Source organism: Urocitellus parryii, chromosome 14 (genome assembly GCF_045843805.1).
Source record: "Urocitellus parryii isolate mUroPar1 chromosome 14, mUroPar1.hap1, whole genome shotgun sequence".
Lineage (NCBI taxonomy): Eukaryota > Metazoa > Chordata > Mammalia > Rodentia > Sciuridae > Urocitellus > Urocitellus parryii.
The window spans coordinates 19,569,355-19,592,708 of NC_135544.1; the positions used below are offsets into that span (position 1 = coordinate 19,569,355).

The 23,354-nt window shown below is 41.5% G+C and overlaps 1 protein-coding gene and 1 non-coding gene across 4 annotated transcripts in view; one reads left to right on the top strand and one right to left on the bottom strand.

The window, feature by feature from the left end:
- Positions 1–755: 755 nt before the first annotated feature.
- The window catches only part of Dlc1 (DLC1 Rho GTPase activating protein), a 384,998-nt gene continuing 362,399 nt past the window's right edge, over positions 756–23,354 (bottom strand). For 2 of the 3 annotated variants that reach the window (XM_077792445.1, XM_077792446.1), the window contains 11 exons: positions 18,447–18,510; positions 15,124–16,547; positions 14,174–14,350; positions 11,139–11,298; positions 10,824–11,022; positions 9,025–9,238; positions 7,407–7,521; positions 6,335–6,553; positions 5,415–5,632; positions 4,512–4,685; positions 756–3,292 (listed from right to left, as the gene is read on the bottom strand). In XM_077792445.1, coding sequence (XP_077648571.1) covers positions 3,172–3,292; positions 4,512–4,685; positions 5,415–5,632; positions 6,335–6,553; positions 7,407–7,521; positions 9,025–9,238; positions 10,824–11,022; positions 11,139–11,298; positions 14,174–14,350; positions 15,124–16,547; positions 18,447–18,510 — 3,085 coding nt within the window. In that variant the 3' untranslated portion in view covers positions 756–3,171. Of the gene's footprint in view, positions 3,293–4,511; positions 4,686–5,414; positions 5,633–6,334; positions 6,554–7,406; positions 7,522–9,018; positions 9,239–10,823; positions 11,023–11,138; positions 11,299–14,173; positions 14,351–15,123; positions 16,548–18,446; positions 18,511–23,354 lie in introns of all 3 variants that reach the window. The other variant, XM_077792447.1, reaches the window with a different exon arrangement.
- Positions 6,996–7,068, top strand: Trnav-cac (transfer RNA valine (anticodon CAC)). The gene has a single exon. It is a non-coding gene; the product is annotated as a tRNA-Val (tRNA).

A 23,354-nucleotide genomic window follows, 5' to 3' on the forward strand; every position in this document is an offset into this window, starting at 1 on the left:
GAGCAATGTCTTAGTAACTTAAAAGAGTTTCAGGACTTTTCAAACAAGAAAAGTAGGAGGTATTCTGGCCAAAGACATTTTTATTTTTAAGCAGCTCTGAAGAAACCAGGTCTTCTGGAGTCAGAGTTTAAAAAAACGAACAAAACACCTTGGTGTGTGTTTTATTAAAAATTCGAGTAAACTGGGGTTGTTTCTCCCATTCTACTCCTGGCATGATACTATCAAAATAAGACTTCTCTTTTTTCTTTTTTTGTACCAGGGATTGAAACCAGAGGCTCTTTACCTCTAAGTCACATCCCCACCCCTTTTTTTATTTTGAGATAGGGTCTTGCTAAATTTCTTAGGGCCTCACTAAGTTGCTGAGGCTGGCTTTGAACTTGCAATCCTCCTGCCTCAGCCTCCCAAGCCACTGGGATCATAGGCGTGCATCACCACGCCCAGCCAAAATAATACTTCTAAGATGGACATCATCTTGCTTTAGATTCCTGAGTTTAATTCCTAACACTGAGGGAAAAAAGAAAAAGAAAAAAAAATCCATTACAAAGAACTCTTTAATTTAGAATTAGTTTGCATAGTATCTCTGTTGGTTTCCTTAGTTTAAATTGTAGGATCCTGCAGGTTGAACAATTTCTTTACAATCTCAAAGGGGCAGTGATGAGCCGCAGTGAGGGAACTGTGATCTTTCCCCTTTGAAACCACAGAAGAAAATTCAACCAATTCACTTTAGCAAATAATAAATTTATTAGGTGCCTCCAAGTACAAAAACACTGAAAAGCTGCTGTAGAGGGTTAGGAGGTTGTGCAGGAGACGCGCCTGCCCTCGAAGAGCTTACAGTCTAGGCAGTTAGCCACATGAATCAGTTGTGGAGATAGGTGTTAGGCCAGCTAAGTGGGGGTTCTTGAAAATATCCACATCCTTTCGAAATATCCCAAGGAATCCTTTCCATGGGAAGCTCAACAGTGGGGAAGAAGAAACCTTTTGTGGGACAAATTAGTGTAGTGACCTTGACTTTGCTTATGAGCATCTTTCCATTGCTGTTGCTTATTCTCGTAACTTTCTGGGCATCATTTCCTAACTGGACCTTTGTTTGGAGTCACCCTGCTTCCTGAACCTTCTCCAGAGTTTCCTGTTTGTGATTGAGTGTGGCTCAGTTGCAGTTTGGCCTTGGAATGAATTTACAGTCTGATTTTTTTTCCTTCAGCCAATCTGTCTTTTAATTTTGGTCAAAGTTGGGTTGCTATGCTTCGCAATCTGTGGTTTGAAGGATGGGAGTAAGATGCAAAAACAAAGTAAAGCAGGCCAGACTTTTCCCTTACTTTAAACATTTAATAGTGCACTTACTGATTATATTCTGTACAGATATAGAGCAAATTATAAACTTCTTCCTTTTATTTATTTTTTTCACTTAGACTGTATTCATGTAAAGTGTATTTACATTAAGGGGGAAAAAGCCTTGAGGTACAAAACCCAAAAGAATATCTGAGGTATAAATACAAGTATATTTTAAATAATAATCTTTGTCATGCTTTATCTATGTCTGAAAGCACAGTGGACAGACATGTGTACATATTTCTTAATAGAATGGTATATACAACATACAATCTTACAAATCTGGAAGCCATCAAAATTGAATATACAATTATATCTTTACGAGGAACACTGATATCCAAAATACTCAAATTTTAAAATTCTAATCTGACCCACCCCCCAACTCTTCAAAGAACCTTTGAAATAGTAACACTGACAATGGTAACTAAGTTATAACAAAATAAAAATCCTTCTTACAACTCTCATTCACACATTATTCACTTTTGATCCATACAAAATAAATTCACTAATACTGTCTCTAGAGTCAATCTTTACCATTACAGTAAAACCTGTATAAAGACCACCCTTCCAGAAACTGTGCTGTATTCTTTCACTGTGATTACTACTTCCCCTTAGGACTAAAATACATTTTGAGGGCATCCTAAAAGAAAAGAAAAAGAAACATAGGAAAAAACAAACAAAACAAGCCAAGAAACCAGAAAAACCTATTTGCTGATAAGAACAAAACCAATTAATAAAAATGTGCAGCTTTCAGGAATGCTGTTAACAACCACCAAAAAAGGAAAAAAGAAAAAAAAAAAAAAGGCTTTTGTGCCTGGGTTAAACTTACAGGAATTTCCTTGGGACGGTTTCCCATGTTCTCATGCATAGTGTCTCAAAGAGTTTGTGCTATACACATGAAACTGCAAAGAACTGTAACAGGTTAAAAAAAAAAAAAGTTTTGATGCTCAATTTAGGAGTAAATAGAGTGTTTAGTTTTTACTGCTCTTAAAAAGAGAAAAACAAACAAAACCCCCCTGTGCCTTGGAGCCAATAAGGTCAGGGGAAGGGGATTATTGTTCCTGAAGTCATCTTTATTGGTTAAAACTATATCCCTGTTTGCAATCAGGTCTAAAAACAAACTGCATTTGCAATGAGTGTTGCAGTAAACCTGCAATGACTTCTAAGGTAAAGAAGAATTGGTGGATAAGGAATATGCTTACCAACCTGGAAAAGAAAAAATGGACAGTGTTTGTTGGGTCTCCTTTCTGGATGGATCCATGGGTAGTCAACTATTCCAGGTTAAACTGAACCTGCTGCATCGACATTCCTTCCTGGAGGCATCTCAGTGTGCCAGACACTGCATTCCAACGTAGACATCTATGCCACTCAACCAGTGACAAACACACATTCACACTCCTCTGTGCAAACCTTTCTTTGCTCATCTCAGTGAGAAAACATGTCCACAAGTACCAACTATTCCAGTGGATACACCAGTCCCTCGACATACTGCAAATCAATGACATAGGTAACATACACTGATATCACAGAGAATGAAATATCTTCATTGTCTTCCATAATGTATTTAAAGAGTTTTGCTTCTCAGAAGCAATTTGAATTAGAATACAAGAACTTTTTTTTCTTTTTTTATATGCACAGTCTTATATATTCCAGTCAAGGTCTCCAGAATAGACCTTAAACAAACAGGAAGCAGCTTTAAAAATGTATCAAATTGCTACAGTCACTTTCTATACTCTGACTTGTATTTGCTTCAGGATCAGACACACACTGATTCTTCCAAGGACTGGCAAGGTTCTGGAAACAATCACGCAGGTGGTGGACACAGTTGCTTTGCTTCAGGAATCACCTAGATTTGGTATCCTTGGTTTCAGTGCTCTGATTAACGAAGGAGTCTCGAATCTTTACCACCTCAGCTGCACACAAATGTCCAAAAGATTTTGTGTACCATTCTGGCATGTGACCCCTAGCACAAAAAGGAAAAGCCGATGATTTATTTGGAAAACACTGAAATAAGATGAAAGCAATCCCAAATACACATTCATTTCTTTCTTTTCCTTTTTTCCTCTCCCTTATGCTAGTGCTGGAGATGGAACCCAAGGTCTTACACAGACTAGGCAAGTACTCTGCACCACTAAGCCACACCCCCAGTACCACTTCCATTTCTTGATGGACCAAATGTGTAGGTAAAGATTACTTATTTGCTGGGCGCAGTGGCACACGCCTGTAATCCCAGCAGCTAAGGAGGTGAGGCAGGAGGATCACGAGTTCAAAGCCAGCCTCAGCAATGGTGAGGCACTCAGCAACCCAGTGAGACCCTGTCTCTAAATAAAAATACAAAATAGGGCTGGGGATGTGGCTCAGTGTTTGAGTGACGCCAAATTCAATTTCTAGTACCCAAAATACAAAAAACAAAAAAAAAAAACATTTTTTTTTATCCCTAGGCAATTTCCTGGTATATTCATTGCACATTTGGAACCACAAGTTTTTTAAGGAACAAAACATAGAGCATAGGTATTAAGTGAAACTGCTTAAGAAATGCTTCGGCTTACATCATGGAAAGAGATCACAGATATCTGAAGAATTAGTGAGATGTAAATATTTCAAAGGAGAATTTAGTTAACATGAGAGACATTTTAGAAAGAGTTTTCAGAACTTCATTTGTTTGGTCTGTTCTGTTCTATCTCATTCATTTTCTATACAGCCTAAACTCATTTTTTGGCGGGTGGGGTGGTGCTGGGAATTGAACCCAGAGCCTTGTGCATACGAGGCAAGTACTCTACTGACTGAGCTATATCTCCAGCTCTTTCTCATTTTATGATATGACTACACATTCATTTTTGGCACAGAGTGTAGGCCTAATCAATTACTAAAGTGCTCTTCATACTATTCAAACGCCTTTGAATATAAAATGAGAAATGTCTGCTTGATGGTTGAAACATAAAATATATAATTTCCTGTGGGCATTAAATTCACTGTAGAACCACCAAACTTGTGTTGCTTTAGGGCCACATTTTCTAAGGAAGTGGTGTTACCCAATGACCAGCAAACACCAATGTGTTACTTCATGATGTCACCAAGATACCACGGTGTGGTCATTTAATTCATTTTTTTTCCGCATCAGACAACAAGTCTAATTCTTCCTCAGGCCCTCACTGTGTCCAAAAAGTCAGAGTCAGACATACCTTAAATCAGCTCGGCACATGTAAGTGAGTTTGGATTTTCCTGACCCGCAGGGTTCAATCAAATATCTAGACAGGAGCACGTTGACCCTCACGCCTGCCACCGGGGCTCGGTCGTGATCCACAGAGGTGAGTAGTAGGGCACAAGCTCCTTTGGGTAAATTCGTCCTCCAGGTTCTGTGGAGACAAAACCAGAGGGAGTGAGAAAGGGATTTCCTGGAAGCCACACTGAAAATGTGGCATCACCCAGAAGGGAGGAGGAGCCAGGCTCAGTGCCATGTCTGACCCACGCCTGGGTTCCTGGCATCCTCTACACTAGTGCACACAGACTCTGGGATGAGTAACTCTGCACAGCACGATGTCCACTGAGAATACATAAGCTCAGACTTGGAAAAGAGGGCCAATGGGAAGTGGAGCTAAAAGCCATTTTTTCCATTTTACAAAAAGCCTTCAAATGTGGACCTCCAAATGAGCACCGCTTCTGTTTGAAAAGTTCTGGACAAATGATGTGACATTTCCTCAGAGATTTTTCAAATTCTTCTTTCAGCCATGTCTCCAGAGGATTTATGAATTACACATAAATCAGCCTTAACCACATCTCACTTGGGACTCAAATGTTATTTCCTGGCTTATTCCTTCTCTAGCCATTTCTAACCAGAAAAATCTACCCTAAAAGGGGCAAAAATCTGTTGCTATGAAGAAGCATATTCCTCTGAATATGCCTTTCTGATGAATACACAGCTGGACGAGATGCAGACAGATTTCTGTATTTGGAAGTCTCGCCATTTTTCTGAGGCCTGTGTTTCATTTTGAACCGTGTAACTTTCTTGTAGGACTCTACAACACATAGGCTTGGTTTTGATATTCAGCTGTCTAGGCCACAGCGCTCTGTTTGGCAGATCTCACCTCAACACCACGTAGTCCCGAGCCGGGTGGGGTGCCATACTGTTTTGGACATACTGGTAAATTTCAGTCTGGCTGTCCAGGATTTCGATTACTTTTGAATCCAGCAAGTCGACATCCCAGAGGTGCTGCTCTTTCAGTAAGCGCTTTAAGATGTCCTCAGGCAGAGCAGGGACTTCGATGGTTGATCTCCAAAGCCTCAGAGGGGGTCCTTCACTCACCTGAAAAGAGGATGTATATTTCAGAGCTAAGACAGCCATACACAGCTTGGCTGAGAAAGCAAATTGTGAATGGAGGGTCCGGCCTTGTGTTCAGAGGCTAATAAATCTATGACAGTAATAGGTTGCTGTCCTTGAGTATATTCAGGATCAGGCCCGAAAGCCAACGAAATAGCTGGTGTCGACTCTGGTCAAAATCATGATGTCTATTTTTCTGGTACCTGTATCAGGGTATATGTAAGATCAACCATCATCATACCCCAAAGCCTGTACAGCTATATGGATTACTCTCTTGTTTAATTATACTGAAGGTGGTCAGAGATAGTGTTAGCAAATACCACTATGGACCGATCATACCACACAGGATGCCCAAAGTATAGTAACTGAGAACAGATGACGGTACACGAAGATTCTGACTGGATTATGGGAAAATCTAAATATTCTAAAACATTCCTCTAAAACCCAGCACCAGTAATAAAACACCCCAGGAAACTTTGGTGTGATTCCATGGAACCAAAGGATTTATTTCATTAGAAATGGACTGAAATCCTCTCTAGTGTTCATTAGTCCTTGTGTGATGGTCTCCGTATCAGCTCAGGGAGTCTGGGCTACAGATTGCCAATGGATTACCATTGCCATGGTTCATCTCTGATGAATCCAAGTCCTAATCGTAGGATTTCAGAGCAGCAAGAGGGAGAAGCCTACCTTCTTGTAGGAGAGCTCGGCCTGCTCAGAAGTCGAGTAGCTGACCCAGCCTTTGAACTTCTCTTTGACCTCCTTATACAGGCCATCCACGCAGTCCTGGAGGAAGTGTTTGTAGTCTGCCGATTCATCGTTACTCAGGTGCCCCAGGGCCTCCAGTGTGAGGGGCTTCAGCTCTTGTTCAGTATAGGAATTACGACACCGGCTCATTTCCTCAGGAACCTGGGAAGGACACGAGAGACACAAGGTCGAGACTCCAGCAGGGCTCATCCTCAGCACCCATCAGTGGGAGCACACGAGAGAATCAACAGCTGGGGTCCTCAAGGCAGCGTAGGCAGCCCTGACCCCATTTCCAACAGAAGGCAGGGAGTCCCTGCTGACTTTATGTGATGTCGCAAGGAGACAGACAGATCACCTTGACAGATATGTCTAAAACACGTATTCCTGTGTAAGATCTATGTGTTTTAGACATATCTGTGAAGGTGTACTAAAATTGGGCTTAACTGAGCCACTGAGCAGGTGGCTCAGATGCAGAATTTTAGTTTCAGATAATTGGCTGCTTTTGTTTTTTAAGTAAAGGGGTATGAAGGTAGGCAATTTCATGAAACATAATTAACTCTAATGAGTGTACACATAAATATAGAATTAAGACATTATCAGGGCTGGGGATATAGCTCAGTTGGTAGAGTGCTTGCCTCACATGCACAAGGCCCTGGGTTCAATCCCTAGCATCACCAAAAAAAAAAAAAAGATACATTTTGGGGCTGGGGTTGTGGCTCAGAGGTAGAGAACTCGCCTAGCCTATGTGAGGCACTGGGTTTGATCCTTAGCACCACATAAAAATAAAACAAAGATATTGTGTCTACCAATGACTAAAGAATAAATATTAAAAAAAAAAAAGACATTATCAGGACACACACACACACACACACACACACACACACACTATTCTCCAGCTGTGGAAAAGGATGTTTTCCTAAGACATGAACAAAATATCAAGCCAACCATTTGCCAAACACTTTTTGTCCCCATTCGTGTCATCCTAACACAGGAGCCGACCTTCCCAACTCCTTACCTGGAAAAGCTTCTTGCACTCAGCAATCATATGGGCCAGCCCTTGAGTGGCAGCTAGGTTTTCATTCAGATCTTTCTGATCTGGTTTGCCCAAACTCTGTTTTCTTTGCATTACCCTGGATAAAAGAAATAAAGGGAGGGGAAATGAGTCCAACATTTATATATTGGTAATCAATGTATCATTCAAGGAAACTCAAAGGAGAAAAAAAAACAAACAAACATTTTCCTGGAACCTATTTATCACTAAGTGGTTCAAGAGAGCTTTTACTTTGTTTACCAGAATTTCTCAGAGTTTTATCAACAACACACACTAGAGATGTGTTTTTCATGAAATCCAGGGTATTTAAAGCCACTTTGTTAAATAGGTTTCTGTCTTAAGAGGAACAGCTCCTAAGGGCTATGGTCCTGCTGGGGAGTTAGCCAGCTTCCGGAGGGTGTGGGGTGGGGGCCCTGGGAGCTGGGGTAAATGGTTTCAGTATTCTTACCATTTAAATAAACAGGATCCCCTCCACAGGTGAGGGATAAACCTATTCTTTCCCAGAGGTGTTGTCTTACTCTTATCTGATCTCTCTCTTCTACTCACCTCCAGTTCTCTATCCCATTAAAGTTGGAATGCCCCAGCAAACTTTTGGAACTAGTTAAAAGGATATTTAAGCATTGTCTGGATTTTAGGAACAAAGCTAACTTCCACTAGAACAGCTAGGCCCCAGGTCTCCAGCTAGGAAATAACTCTTCAGGTTCCTTCAGAAAAGGATCTGCAGGATACATTCGGTATGGGGGTGGGGGGAGTTTGCAGTAAGTCCTGTTAGTCACTCTCTCAGACCCTCCAATAGAAGATATTCATATGAAAATGCTAGGACTGGCTCTGCTATTTCTTCCTGTCAGGCGTGGTCAAGCTACTTACTGAACTAAGCTTTCTCTAAGCCTTACGTTCCTCCTGTGAAAAAGAAATTTGCAGAATCTTTACCTCCTGTGATTGTTATGAGGAATAAATGAGACGATCAATGGGAAGAGAAGGGTCCTGTGCCCAGTACAGAATAAGCACCTAGCCTTTATTATTTTACAGATTCCTTGACTTTTTCTCCACTTTCATCTTGTGTATTCGCATTCTATGCAGAAATTTTACAAACGACTGGCTTAGGCCAAATCCTGAGTAGAAGCACCTTTGAATCTTGACATTAAGACCAGGCTGTTTCAACTTTGGGCAGAGGCTGAAAGTTTGGCTTGCTTGACCACGCAGGGAAAAGGCAGCAGGAATCATCCATCCAGTTTTTTTTAAGACTTGTACATCGGTATTGTTCTTTGTTGGCACAAATAGGATGATGACATTATTATTAGACTTGCCCCCCATTACTGGCTGGGGTGGGGCAAGGCAAGAACTCAAAACCTAGTTGTTACTAGGCTGTCTATAAAAGTCATACTTTCTAGAAAGTTCTGAGAGGGAAAAAAAGGCAGAAGTACAAGGGAACCTTGTGGGCTGTCAATGAAGGAAGTCTAACTCATTTTGTTTGGTTCAGGTAAGAAGCCAACAGGAGTACAGTGGCAGCCCTATAAGGAAAGGCCAGCTGCCTCTGTGGAAGGGCACAGCCCCCCGTGTGCACCTCTCATCTGACCTGTACCTTGGAGAAGAATTCTCTCTCTTCAGGGTGTTGAGGTGGAAGAGAGAAGGCGCTAAGCACACGGCCAGGTTGGTCGGAGTCATCTGGTTTTCTTTTACAGCCGCTGTGACATCACTCAAGAAGTAAAGAAGCGTCTGGAGAACCTCCCGGTTCTCATCAGGCAGGAGCATAATGGCAGCCTTGATAGCCTGGAGGCGCTGGTCTTTGGGTACGTCTGCGAGGTAGAAGAATTTCCCTCAAGCTCAGTGATTTTCCATGTATGTGGCAAGGACACGTCCCAAAGCAAACATCAGCATCAAATACTGAACAAGCACTTGCAGAAAGTGCACTACAGGTTAATAAGGAAGAAATTATGGACTGCTACCAGTCACCAGCGTCACTACCCTCAGGTATTTCCTGCCTTGTGGAGGAGTTAAAAAATTTTAAACACTCATGATACCAATAATACTCCTAAAGCTACCTCAGACTTCAGCTCCAGATAATGCTCTTCTTTTAGTTTAGAGAACAAATTTTTTTTTTCCTGAATACTTTCTAATGATCCCTAATTTACTATCTCAATTACTGAAATCATTATACACTTAAACATAAGTTTCAATGTAAAGTCTTATCTAAGCCTTGATTATAAAAGACTGAGAATCTCTGGGGACTGTTATAATTTTAAGTGATTTGCTCATTCTCAAAATGGGGAAAATTGTTAACATAGTCAGTCGACTTAAACAATAGATAGATTTAACCAGTAATTTTTCCCTTGAGTTTTAGAAACCATACCGAGAAGCTATTATAGAAATGCACACAATTATTCAAATAATTAAAAATGCAAATGAATCCATAAAATAATCTGCATGTAGAAAATGCTGAACTCAACTTTTAGGTCTTCTTTTTTAGACAGACCTTTTTTAAAAGCATGTAGTGGAAAAATTAAGTCACTCAAATGTAGTGGCCATAGGACAAACTTATTAAACAGCTCCATGGTTACAATACATAACAAATACCTTGGTGGGGAAAATGTGACCTGTGTTTTCATAAACTATGAAAGGATGAAACAAATAATGAAATAATCCAGAGCAGCTCCATTTCTCATAAAATGAAGTCCAATGCTCCAGTTCTAAGGACAATTTCAGCACCAAGAGAAGCTGCTTTGAAATCACACTGCTGTAATACCATCCTGAGCCAAGAAAAACACAAGGCTGTAAAAGCTATAATCCTGATCTTGATCATTAATTTCGACAACTGTTTGCTTTAAGCTTTGCTTAAAAGTGAGAAGAGCATGGGTATTGTTTTCTCAAGTATTTCTGGCAGAGATTGTGATGAATAACAGAAAAAGATTATTTATTCATTTTACAGTGTGATAAAACACAAAGACACCTGTGCAATTTTAAATACAACAGACCTGCTAGAAAGATATGAAACAATTGAAAATTTCAGTAGACAAGGCCAAGAGAGAGGGAAGGGAGAGGGGCCGAGAGAGGAGAGAGAGAGAGAGAGAGAGAGAGAGAGAGAGAGAGAAAGCTAGATAGATATCTTGGTACCTGCTCTTTATCTAAGCATCTTAGATAACATTGCTCTAGAGAAAAATAAAGGGAGCTGGATCAGAATATAAAAATATGTAACTGCTTCAGCAATTAGAGACTAATGAGAAATTTATTTCTCATTAATCAATAAGTATACAGGAACTAGTTTCCACAAACAAGGAGGCAAGGAAGGTCACACAAAGACAAGAATGAGGCCAAAGAAGTTACAAGTTCAGTTGTCCCCATGTCCCTCCCTGCCAAGTAACCTCAAAGTCCAAGGACACTTACATTGGTAGATCTGTAGAAAGGTTTCCGAGAGTTTGTTTGTCATGAGTGGCTCAGGAAGATCTCGAAAATACTGCTTCAACATGTCTGCCACATCATAAGCAGACTGTCCTTCATAGTTGACACAATCTGTGGCACTCTCATTCATCTGGCGCAGAGCCTGAATCCGCGATTTGACACCTGATTTTCTGAAGAGCCCGACCTTTCGGAAGAAAAACATTCCATGTTGGGATGGAAGCAGTACCTCCATTACAAAACTAGGAGCAACGTGAGGCTGAGCCCCAGGATGACGTGGGATCCACAAGTAGTGGTCCTCACCTGATCCAGACAATGGTTGCGGAGGTAGCGCATGGCCTGCTGGATGCTCTGAGGCAGGGGTTGTCCTGTACGCTGCACGTTGACCGTGAGGGGGACCCCGAACACGCTCCGGTCCTTGTAGTCTGGAACCTTGATTCTTTTCATGAACTTGGGCACAGCCCTGTTTAAAGAAAATGGTGCGAAGGGGTGAGTTTATTTTTCTGTCTATACTTGTCCTCCTCTACAGATAAACCCTGTGGTCCCTAGATCTATGCCAATATGGTGACTGTTTAAATTTGCATGAAATAAAGCAACCCATTCAGTTCCTCAGTTGTACTAGCCACATTTCAAGTGCTCCCTGGCCATTTGTTGGTAAACGCTACTGTTTTGTTTTATTTTTTTGGTACTAAGGATTGAATCCAGAGGTGCTTAACCACTGACTGATATCCCCAGCTCCGTTTTTTAAAAAAAATTTATTTAAAGACAGGGTCTCTCTGAGTTGCTTAGGGCCTCAGTTGCTGAGGCTGGCTTTGAACTCATGATCCTCCTGCCTCAGCCTCCTGAGCTGTTGGGATTATAGGCAAGTGCCATCATGCTTGGCCCAGTAGCTGCTATTTTAGAATGTGAAAATCATTTAACTTCCTGCCATTATTGACAGTTTCACTGGACAATGTTGTTGTACGTATTTTAAGAGCTGGGGTTAAAAGGCCTGGTCCCATCTCTTTGGTTGGGGATTCTCCTTCCATTGTTAATCTTGAGAACCAAGGTCTATCGTCTTAAGAAAACCAATGGACTTCCTTATAAGATGGCAGTACAGGAAGAAACAGAAGCAGAAAACATGTTAATACCCTAACTAGATGCTTCTGATAAAGTTTGAAAACACGAGCTTCCATTTGTCCTGAAAAGGGTTAGAATCCCTTTTGAGTTCCTGATGAGATCCAAAGCAGTTAAGGTAAAAAGGTTTAGGAAATAGGCATGAAAAAAAGAGCAAAGACATGAAGTTGGTCTAATATCATGAGCATCAACTCCAGAGCTCAACAGTGAAAGACCTGAATTCAAAATAAATTCTCTTAATTGATGACCCCAGAGTTATATCTTGCAGTTTCTAAGGAAAGACAGAAAAGGAAAAATGGGGGTTTTGTGAGCCTCCCCCAGGTTTCCCGAAGTCCTAAAACTAGGTCCACCCCCAGCAGCGCATGCATCACCAGAAAACTCATGTCATGCATTGAAGACTGTCACGCAGACATTTGAGCTCTACAAATGACCCCTCCGAATGAGACAAGTAAAACAAGGCCAAACAGGAAAGTAACTCTGGGCAGAATTTCTCCCTAATGCACGGATCCACAATGCCAGGCTTTTACGTTAAGGTTTTGGCTTGCTGGAAAAACTGACCAGAACTTGAGAAATATTATAGACTTTGAGATTCCTGAGGGTTTGGTGGGAAGGGGATGGGCAACTCAGCAAGGGGAATCTAAAATATGCAGTTTTAAATAGCCAGCAGGGAAAATATTACTCTAAGCATACATGAACACTGCAGAGGACCAACTGCTTTAACATTTGAGTGCTTACCCGTGGCCACGACACGTTACTGTTTATAGCTCCAGGAAAGGTAAAGCTAAAGAGCAGAGCTGGGTTGGTATTTCCATACAGTTAAATATACAGTATCACGGCTAGAAGAGTGCATAATACTCGCTTTGTCGGGGGAGAAAAGCCTGGCTGGGGAATGTGGAAAGAACACATTACGCTCCCCACTGAGAATCTGAAGCATGTGGGGATAAACCGGTCAATACTTATTTCTGTCATTCAGAACAAACAACTTCTGTATTTAGCGAGGCTCACATAATAACGGCCTTTGCACAGGAGGGGCTTTGATGCTGCAGCTAAATTCACTGTGCATCCAGAGGAGGGTGGAGCTGGAGGGAGCAAGACCAAGCTACCTGGCTTTGCAGATTCTCCCAAGTGACTTTGGTCTGCCACAGAGGGCTCCAATGACATGGGCTGCTTCTCTGTTTTTATAACAACTGAATAATAAACACTTTGATGAGTGAAAAGACTAAGGACGCTCAGCTGGCAATGCAAAATAATACTGAGATGTCAATGCGGAGGCAGTTCTGGGTTTTGCACTAAAGGTAGAAAAATCAGTGTGTACAGACTAGGTCACACCCATGATCCCTCCAATCTAACAATTTACATCTCAAGTTGGACACACCTAAGGCTAGATTTTCAAAAGTAACTACGAAGAACTCATCTAATACACTTCGTCTTTATTTATACATTCGCCCATAGCATTTTGTAGTGCCTTCTCAAAAATTTATTATTCACTGCTGGAGCATCTTTGCTGGGAAAAAATAACCTTAACACTTGAACACAGGTAGATCTTTAAGTGATGCTGCAAATACTCATATCAAAAATAATTTTTAGGGCTAGGGATGTAGCTCAATGGGAGATAGCATGCTGAGCATGTATGAAACCCTGGGCTTAATCCCCAGCTCATCAAAACAAACAAGATTTCTAAAAACATGCACGAATAGGATTACAGGGACAAGCAATGTACATCAAGCATTTCCGAGATGATCTCATAATATCTTACCATTTCTTTCTTCCCTTCTATAGGTATGACATAATAATGTACATGTATTTACTTATAGTGGGTTACTCCTACCACTGGAAAGGAGGCAGCAATACCACGTGATGTGAGAGTAATACATTCTCACCCCCATCAACTGGCAATTTGCCACTCCAAGAGCTGACAATGCAATCTGCCAGCCCTGCTGATAATTTTCCTTAAAACTCTGATGCCTTCAGCTGTCTTGAATGTGATCTCGAGAATGCAGAGACCAGGCTGGCTCTGGAAGAGTGCTTGACTTGCATGCCTGAGACCCTGGGTTTGATCTCCGGCACCACAAAACAAACAAGCCAAGAACAAAATGCAGAGACTGCATGACACACTAAAGATATTAGCAAAGGACAGAACTAACTACCATGTGCTTACTGTGGGGATGGCCTCAAGGAGTTGACTGAAAAACATCACTTGAAGTTACGGTTTAAGTTCTTACCAGCTAAAACCATGCTTGTTAGAAGGTGTGTACTTCTCCAGCAGGGCTGTCAACTTGAGGAGCGAGTATTTCTGCAGTAGGTTCATCTGGGCCACAGATTGGCAGTTAATCTGCAGAGATACAGAGTTTAGGCTCGGCCGATGGGAGCTCTGGAAACTGTGCCATCTCAGTCTGTGCCTGGAAAAGAATGGGGCAGGGTGAGTGAGCACAAAGGTAGATGCAAAACTGGCCAAGGCTGCTAGCTGTCCTCTTAGGAACTGAAAGGATTCAGTTTTCAGGCCATTCATTTTCTTCCCCTGTGGCAAAGCGTACAATGGTTCCTAGGTGTCCACAGGGGATTTGTTCCAGGATCCCGCTCAGTTAGCTGAATCCACAGATGCTCAAGTCTCTTACAAAAGATGGCACAGTATTTGCATATAGATGATGCACATCCTCCTGTTTACTTTAAATCATCTCCAGATCACTTTTAATACCTAACACATAGCGAATGCTCGGTCATTAGTTGTTATACTGTACTGTTATGGGAATAAGGACAAGGTAAAAAAGTTGGTACATATTCAGTGCAGACACAAGTTTTTTCCCCTCAAATTTTTTTGATCTGCTGTTAGCAGAATCTGCAGATATGGAACCCATGGAGAAGGGCGGGCTGACTGCACACAACCTAAAATTGACCACGGAACCACTTCTAAAAGCACAGTTCAGTGGCATAAAGTCCACCCTGGGATTGTGCAGTCCACCTCCCCTTGTTTTCATCTTCCCCAAGTGAAAGTCCACACCCATTAAATAATATCCTTTCTTTCTGAATCTTGGATCTCCTGGGCTGACACTTTTCTCAGCAACTGGTATGGCTACGAACATCGGTCTTTATCCCATTCCCTCCTACAGAACCAGTGGAGCAGACTCTTTCTGATCCCCACTCCTTAATCCGGTGGGAGGAGCCAGGCGCTTACCTATTACACCTGGTCAGGGAAGCCCCCACCCCGGAGTCCCTTCTTTCCGGGATGTCAGAGGGCTCTTCAGGCTCATTCAGGGAGTTGCCCGTGCTGTCCAGGTCACTGGGTGTGGTTCGGTCATTGTCCACATCCAGGTGTATCTGTTTGGGAGAGGACGGGCAAGGAGAGACGGAGTCCAGGGCTGAGTCCGAGTCTCCCTCATCTGAAAACTTCTCCGACCACTGGTTGACGATCCGCTGCATCCCCTTCACGTGGTAGAGGATGTCGTCCAGCTCGGGGAAGATGTCCTCATTCTCCAGGTCAGCCAGGTCGCCTGAGCTGGAATAGAGGATGGAGCCTGGCACGTTGTCGTAGATACTCAGGCGGCTGCTCATGGAGCTCGAGGAATTCCGCCTCTTAAGTTCCTTAGGGCTGTCATTGCTGTTTTCCCTCCTGAGGCTGATATGGCCAGGGCCATGGAAGCTTCCAGTCCTCCAGTTCACAGAGCTGTTATTTCCCGAAGGACAGAAGCTTCCATTGGAAAGGGCCTTGGGGAAGGTGCCAGGCTTGTGATCTTCAGGGATGTAGAATACTGTGTCCTCTGGGTAGCTCTCGCGGTTTTTAAAGTTCTGCTCCATCACGTTGTTAAATGTGGACTGATTGAAAGGATCAAAGCCCTCTAGATACATGCCCACCCGCTTGTTGCAGGCACTGAGGCTCCGTGTCCTGGTGACAGGGCTAGGTGTGCTGACAGCGCTGCTAGTTTCTGACTGGCTGCTGCTGCTGCTGGTCTGTGTGGAGTTGGATACACTCCTCTTTCGTACCATGGGGACGTTGATGTGGTTGCCATTGAGGGCTGAGATCTCCACGCAGTTCAGCTGCTTCAGCTTCTCCTCATCCATACCCTCTTGCAGAATGGGCCCACTGATGATCAGCCCCAGCTTGGAGGGTGCCTTGTGCTTGCTGTGGTGGGAGCCCTTGAGCTTTAAGCTCTCCATCCGTTTCAGCAAGCTTCGGGTCTTAGACTTGGCATTTTTCTCATGCCCTTTCATGCTAAAGCTGAAGCTGGATAGTTCCTTGGGAGAGGGAAGGCTGCAGAAAGAGTCGTCATTGCCTATAAAGTGGCTGGAGGAGCAGACACTAATGACGGAGTTAGTCCGGGGTGTCACAGCATCCCCACTCTGGGACACTTGGGTGGGGATGCTGCTGGTGCTGCTGAGGCTCCGGACAGAAGACACCTCCTGGCGCTCGCTGAGGTCCGTCAGCATACTTTCATGGCTCATGGCGTTCTTCAGGTGGGAATCATCTGGGGACCCAGAGACTGGGTCCTGCTTTGGAGAAAACACATCAAACTCTTCAAGCCGGGACCACCTCTTGCTGTCCCTCTGGAAAGTCCATTTGCCACTTATTGCACAAGGCTCATCTTCATCCGAATCCTCACTCTGCAAAGACATAATGAAGCCATTTATACACAGGGACCGTAAGGTAGCAGGGGCCAGGACACATGCTATGGGCCAGGAGATTGTTCCAATGTCACCACCAATTGTTCCAAATTCCCCACTTCTTTCACATTTACTTTCTTATTCTTTAAAATAACAAAGATATATTTAAAGAATGTAACAGGAGAAAGTCTGATCAAGTGTTGCCTGCTAAATAAGATTTTTTTTGTTTGGGTACTAGGGATCGAACCCAGAGGTGCTTACCCACTGAGCCACATCCCCAGCCCCTTTTTATTTTGACACAGAGTCTTGCTAAATTAGTCAGGATCTTGTGAAGCTGCTGAGGCTGGCTTTGAACTTGTGATCCTCCTGTCTCAGCTTCCTGAGTCACTGGGATTACAGGCATGTACTACCAATGCCGAGCTAAATAAGATTGATTTTTATGGAAACTTTGGATCTATCGGTTGTTTAATTGCTCACAAAGGAAACCTCTGAGATTGATGAAAATTCCAGGCATGCAAAATATTTTGGACTGGAGTCGGCAATGGTAGGACTCCCTCAGGACCACCTCTGGTTTTGCTGCCTGTTGATAGCATATGTTTACGTTCCTTTTGCAATGAAGAAAGCAGTCTCCCAACAGTTAAGAAGAGTGGCAACTTAGAAGATCCAGCCACCCTAAAAAATTTTTGAATTCTCCTAAATTAATGGAGACCAGGCAAAGTGAGCCATCACGTGCCGGCCACTTCTTACCTGTTCCTTTTCTTCCCCTCCCCCTACCAGAGCTCACTCCAGGATTGTCCTGTGCAGTTTCAGCCCTAGACCAGCTCCAGGCAATTTAACAAGGCTTCACAAATACCCAGTCCTGACAGCAGGGAACATGGGTAAACACAGAGTAACATCTCTGTTGGTGATGTCTGATTCCTGTGCAGGTCTTAAGAGATAGGCTGTCACAGACTGTTCCATCTTGGCCTTGGAGGCACAGTATCAAAAGGCACAATTCTGCATGCTAGGTATCTCTGCCACAGGCGTGGAAAATATCACATTGACCCAAGATTCGCAGGAAAGGGAGTGGAGAGCATTCTGCGATGAAGACTTGGAGACACAGCTCAGTGGGTGCTGAGGTTCCAGTTCGTTTGTTTAAAAGGTCTAACTCTCCAAGAAGGCCACTTTTTGCAGGCCAGAGACTCTAGGATAATTAAAATTTGTACTTGGAACAATCAAAAGTATGTTCTTTGATCCAACTTATTCCTGTTTATTCTAATTTGTGACACTCACTCCCAGTATTAACCTTTTCTCCTAAGATCTCCTAAAAGGGCCTCCCAACTCATTCGCAAAAGAAAATACCATTCAATTCAGTTATGTGCAACCATTGACTGAAATGTGTGGGATTTCCTGGCTCTTCTGTTTCCTCCCCCAATTCCTTTCCTCCCTCCAAATGTTTTATTATTCTTCAATATCCCCCCCCCCAACAGCCTTTGTTTTTATCCTGACAGCTTTGAAATGTAGTTACTGTTGTATTTGGGAAGACAGAGGAATTCCCAAAGTGGGGCTAGCTTTATTTTCTCTAGGGAGTCACTGCAAAAGTCCATTGGAATTCATTAAGTCTCATCTTTGTTATCACAGTAGGAATTGAGTTCGTTAGGAAAGATAATAGATGATTTCTTCAGACAAAAACCCACCTATTCACAAATTTTTACAAAAATTCTAAAAAAAAACCCCCATCTATTAGCTGGTTGCCACTACACACTCTTTGGTAAATGTGACTGGATGATAACATTAAACATGGAGATGCTTTTGGAATGAGAAAATATGAGAAACAAAACCTATTACAAAACACATAATCCAGTTTTAGGTTTGCCTGCTTGTTTTCCCCAAATCCTATTATATAATTTACATACTCACTCTCTTCCGATGAGGACTAATTTCTAGCTTCATCACCGCACATTTGTTTAAAGTATTTAGACGCCTATAGAGCAAAGAAATAACATTAGCAAAGAAAGGAAACCACTAATGGGTAGGTAAACATTTTTTTCTAAACAACTGACATATTTAGTGAGTTTCTCTGAACTTAATAATATCAATAATTTATGTATTAGAAACTTCCCTAAAATGTGAATGGGTGAAATAAAACCCTTTATATTTCTTAAGCTTTTCATTTAAATTAATTTTTTATGACTTTATAGTAAATTGTAAGTTAAATTTTTATGATTTTATAGTAAATTGGCACACCACAAGGACACTGGCAGGTACCTCTAATTCTTCCTGGAATAAGCAATTCTCAATGAGAAAATGCATTTTTTTTCAATAACTGGTAGGTTGAGTCAGTAGGCAAATGCAATTAAGTTACTTCAATGACAAAAAATAAGAACCTGTGATGTCTCTTTTCATAGAAATAAGGACAGCAACGAGAAACCTACTAGAGCCGTCAGCAAACAAGTAAATTGTATATCACATCAAAACTTGAAGTAACACTAATTAAAAAAAAAAGCAGAAAAATCAGTATAATAGAGGGGGAGGGGAAGAATGGGGGAAGTACTGGGGACTGAATTAGAGTACATTATATTCCATGCTTTTATGTCTAAACGAATCCTAAGGTTATGTGTAATTAAAAAGAACCAATATAAAGGGAAAACAATTTTAATTTAAAAATAAGCTTTAGTTATGTCTGACCAATAATCATCTCAGGCAACCTCTTCATAATTTTATTTTATTTTATTTTATTTTGTATAGAGAGAAAATTTTAGCCCTCTTTAATAACTTCCTGTTCAGGAGAGAATAATGTTTGGTATAGTGAAAGCAATAACACAAATTATTATTTTAAAAATTTGGATACTATAACCTGGAGGAAAGAGAGTGAGAAAGAGACACAGAAATAGATAGATTAGGGAAATAATTTAGTGTCATTAAAAATGAAATGTTTAAAGCTCACAGAGAAATAACGAAGTAGCTCAAAGAAGACATGCTTTCAATATGCCTGGCGAACTGGTCTGTGAAAGTGTGAGAGACAGCTCTCCAGGCCCCATTCTTCCCAACATCTTCCAGATGACCATCACTGAGGGTCCTCGGTGAACCTTCCATGTGCCTGTTTGCTGCCTTGTTAAGTAACACAAATCTCCTGACTGGGTTTCCAGTTTCTCCTAAAATTGCAATTCTTATGTTTTCATGGGATATCAGCACTTAATTTGCCCAAATTCAAACTGATCATGTACTGTCCTCAGGGCTTTATCTTCTTGATCCTGTTCTTGCAACTTGTCTGACAACTTTGATGCACCAGGATAGAAAGTATCTCTGCCTGCCTGATAAGCCTGCCTTTGATTTCCTAGGTTATGTGGAAGCCTGTTTATAGAATAAACAGAGATAACACAGGGTGCCTATGTTCAGAATATTCTGTCTGATGGGAAGGGAAAGAAAACAAATAACCAAATAACGGAGGAAAAAGTCTGCAGATTTTAAAAACAAGGAGGTGTATAAAGTCCCTCTCCAAGGGGCATCAATTACTTAAATTACTTTTAACCCACAGTGTTTCGTGCTCAAATGTTTTCAAGATTTTAAGAATCCAGAATAGTTACAGTTAGTCTTAAGTCTGGGTTTCATTCATCAAACCTGTAATCAAATACCTTCTTGACTTCATTTGAGCTTTAATGGTTGAGTGGTGTTTATAACCCAATTTACTAGGCATAGAGGCCTGTGGGGGGGAGGAGGAGGGGTTTACTTCACCAATTCCAGATTGCAGTCATACAAAAAAGACCCAGGAGGCCAGTTTTATAAAGACCAACTTCACCTTTTTATGCTGGTAGCAACAAGCTAAAGGCATTGCAACCCTGAAGCCCAGAGTTATTCTCTGGGGTTTCTGGGGTTTTCATTTATCCCCTGGGATCTCCAAAGAATGCCCACTGGTGTGACCTTATTTACTTATAGATAGATGATACTGACATAAAACAGTCATTCTAGCTAGAAAAGATAATCTGATCTCATGGAAGTAGAGAGTAGAACAGTGGTTACCAGAAGCTGGCAGGAGGAGAGGAGAAGAGGGGAATGGAGGGAGGTTTAGTATAAGGTACAAAAACAGGAAGAGAAAGTCCGGGTGTTCTGCAGCATGGCAGGGTGACCACAGCTAACACTAATTTATTGTGTATTTGTATATTTGTATTTGTATATTTCAAAATAGCCAGATGGAAGGACTTTGAATGTTCCCAACACAAGAAACAATAAATGCCAAAGGTGACAGATATGCTAATTACCAGGATGTGATCATTACATACTGTATAAATGTACTGCAATATCTAAAGTACCCCACAAATACAAATATGATTATTATACGTCAATTAAAAATTAAAAAAAAAATCAAGCTAGCTAGGTGCTCACTCCAGATGAGGCACGATGCTCTGTATTTTGTAGCTACCATCTCATTTTTGTCTTCAGTATCCCTATGGTGTGAATATTATGATTTATCTTCATTTTATAAATGAGGACATGAGGGCTTGGAGAGGTCATGAATCTTGTCCAAGGCCACACAATTAAAACATGGTGGCTCTGGTATTCTATACAATATCTTCTGCATTCTTTTCTAAAACAAATATTAATGATGGTAATAATGGGAGCAACTTATATCCCAAGTAGGAACCCTCAAATAAGTGGCTCAAACATTGATTATCCATAACTATCTATCCAGAAGCCCTGGTCATCCCCACCCGCCAGGTCCCTCACAGGGCTCAGCTCCACAGGAATGCATTGGTTTTTATCTCCTGGACAACTTGTACCCTGCTCTGAACAGGGAGGGGACTATCAGAGGTTCAAGAGCTTTGCTGCCCAGTGCTGCAGACACCCTGATAAAAGCAGAGCAGGCAGGAATCTGGATGCAAAATAAAAATAGGGAAAAGTAGAAATAAAGAGAGAGAAAGCAAAGAACCCGTTAGGAACTGAAAAATAAAACTTGTTCCCATTCTTAAAAGATATTTTCTTGGAATTAGTACAACTGCTCTGAAAAAAAAAATGAGTTGTTTCCATTGAAGCAGAACAAAAAAGGTAACAAGGCTCAAATCAACTTTAAGGAAGTAGATGCTTGACACAATTTACGCACTTTCAGGGCTGTTTTAAAACAAAAGTGCATACTGAAGATGACAGTGTGGATATATATCTATTTTTCATTCTACCATTTCCAGTTGGTGCTCACAATTCTTCCATTTTTGAATAGGAGGAATTAGTTTTCATTCCAAAGGAAAATAGCAATTTAGAAGGTTTTATGAAGCTATGGGCAGACAACATTTCACACGAGGTATCCTGGTATTAGATCACATTTCACAATATTATCTGTATATGCTTCAGCACAAGCTGATCACTCCTCCAAGTATTAACACTGAGTAGAAGAACTCCTTCATCATTATGGCCTTGTCACTGAGGTGAAGTTAAAGCCTGGGACAAGAGCCAATCTCTTCAAGGAAACAAATAAATACCTAATAGTGATGTAAGACTGTTGGTGAGCACTCCAAACCCCAAATACCCTAGTAGTCCTACAACTGTAATTTTATATTTCGTTCTTCACCAAACTTTATAGTTGAGATAGTTTTAGCATTCTAAGACAAATAAACAATCCCCCTCCCCAAACCCATTATATCTCCCAATCTTCTGCTCTGAGTAGAAAACTTTAAAAGGGAATAGCTCCTCCCAGTTTTTTGATCAAAGTAGTTAACGCCAAAGTAGTATGACCTGCTAATGTTATAGGAATATGAATATTTTCAACAAAGCAGAATATGCTAGTGCATTCTAAGGATTGTTTGTAACATCTGTGTCTAAAATAGGGTCCAATACAAGGAAGGCATCCTGGGGACAAGAAATCATGTAAGATTTTGTAAAGCCTTTTTTTTTTTTTTTTTTTTTTAAGTGAGAGAGGAGAGAGGGAGGGAGGGAGGGAGGGAGGGAGGGAGAGAGAGAGAGAGAGAGAGAGAGAGAGAGAGAGAGAGAGAATTTTTAATATTTATTTTTTAGTTCTCGGCGGACACAACATCTTTGTTTGTATGTGGTGCTGAGGATGGAACCCGGGCCGCACGCATGCCAGGCGAGCGAGCTACCGCTTGAGCCACATCCCAACCCCTTGTAAAGCCTTTAAACTGAATTTCTGCAACTGTAGTTCCATACATGTTTAAAATCACCTGTTCAGAATATTTCAACAGGGCAAGAGATGGATGTCTACAAAAAGTCTGTGGTTCCAGGGGGTGGGGGGGAACTTCACAAACCACAAGGTGAAATTTTAAACCACAGTATAGCTTCATTATCTGTTGGCCCTGGAATTCCCCTTGCTGAGAAGGCATTTGGAATAGGCAGCTCCAGTGAATGAAGTAAATATCACATCATCAGTAAAATGAGTATCCCAGCTATGCTATGCACAGCTCAGACCTTGAAATGTGTTATCTATGGAGGGTGCCTGAAATCCACCCTGTATGGCTCCCATCTTTTTCTTCTGACATCTAGAGGGAACCCTTTCCATATAGTCTATTTATGTAACTATGGGGACAAGGGTCTGTGGGTTTTCCATTACAAGCAAATTGATGATGTTTCTGTTTTCTGAAAAATTTCTTTTTTAAAAATAAAATCCAGTCCCCATACTTACTGCACTTCCTCAAATCTGGGTCTGATCATTTAATTTTTAAAGCACCTGACTTCCATTAGTGTATTTCCTTCTCTCTGCTAACCTGTGATACATTATTCTATGTTTAAGAGAAAACAGAAGCCCAACCAGAATATGAGGTAGAGTTTGAATACAGATTAAAGTCCAGAATCTTTAAGGCTTTTCTTTTTAGGAAAGATCCAGAA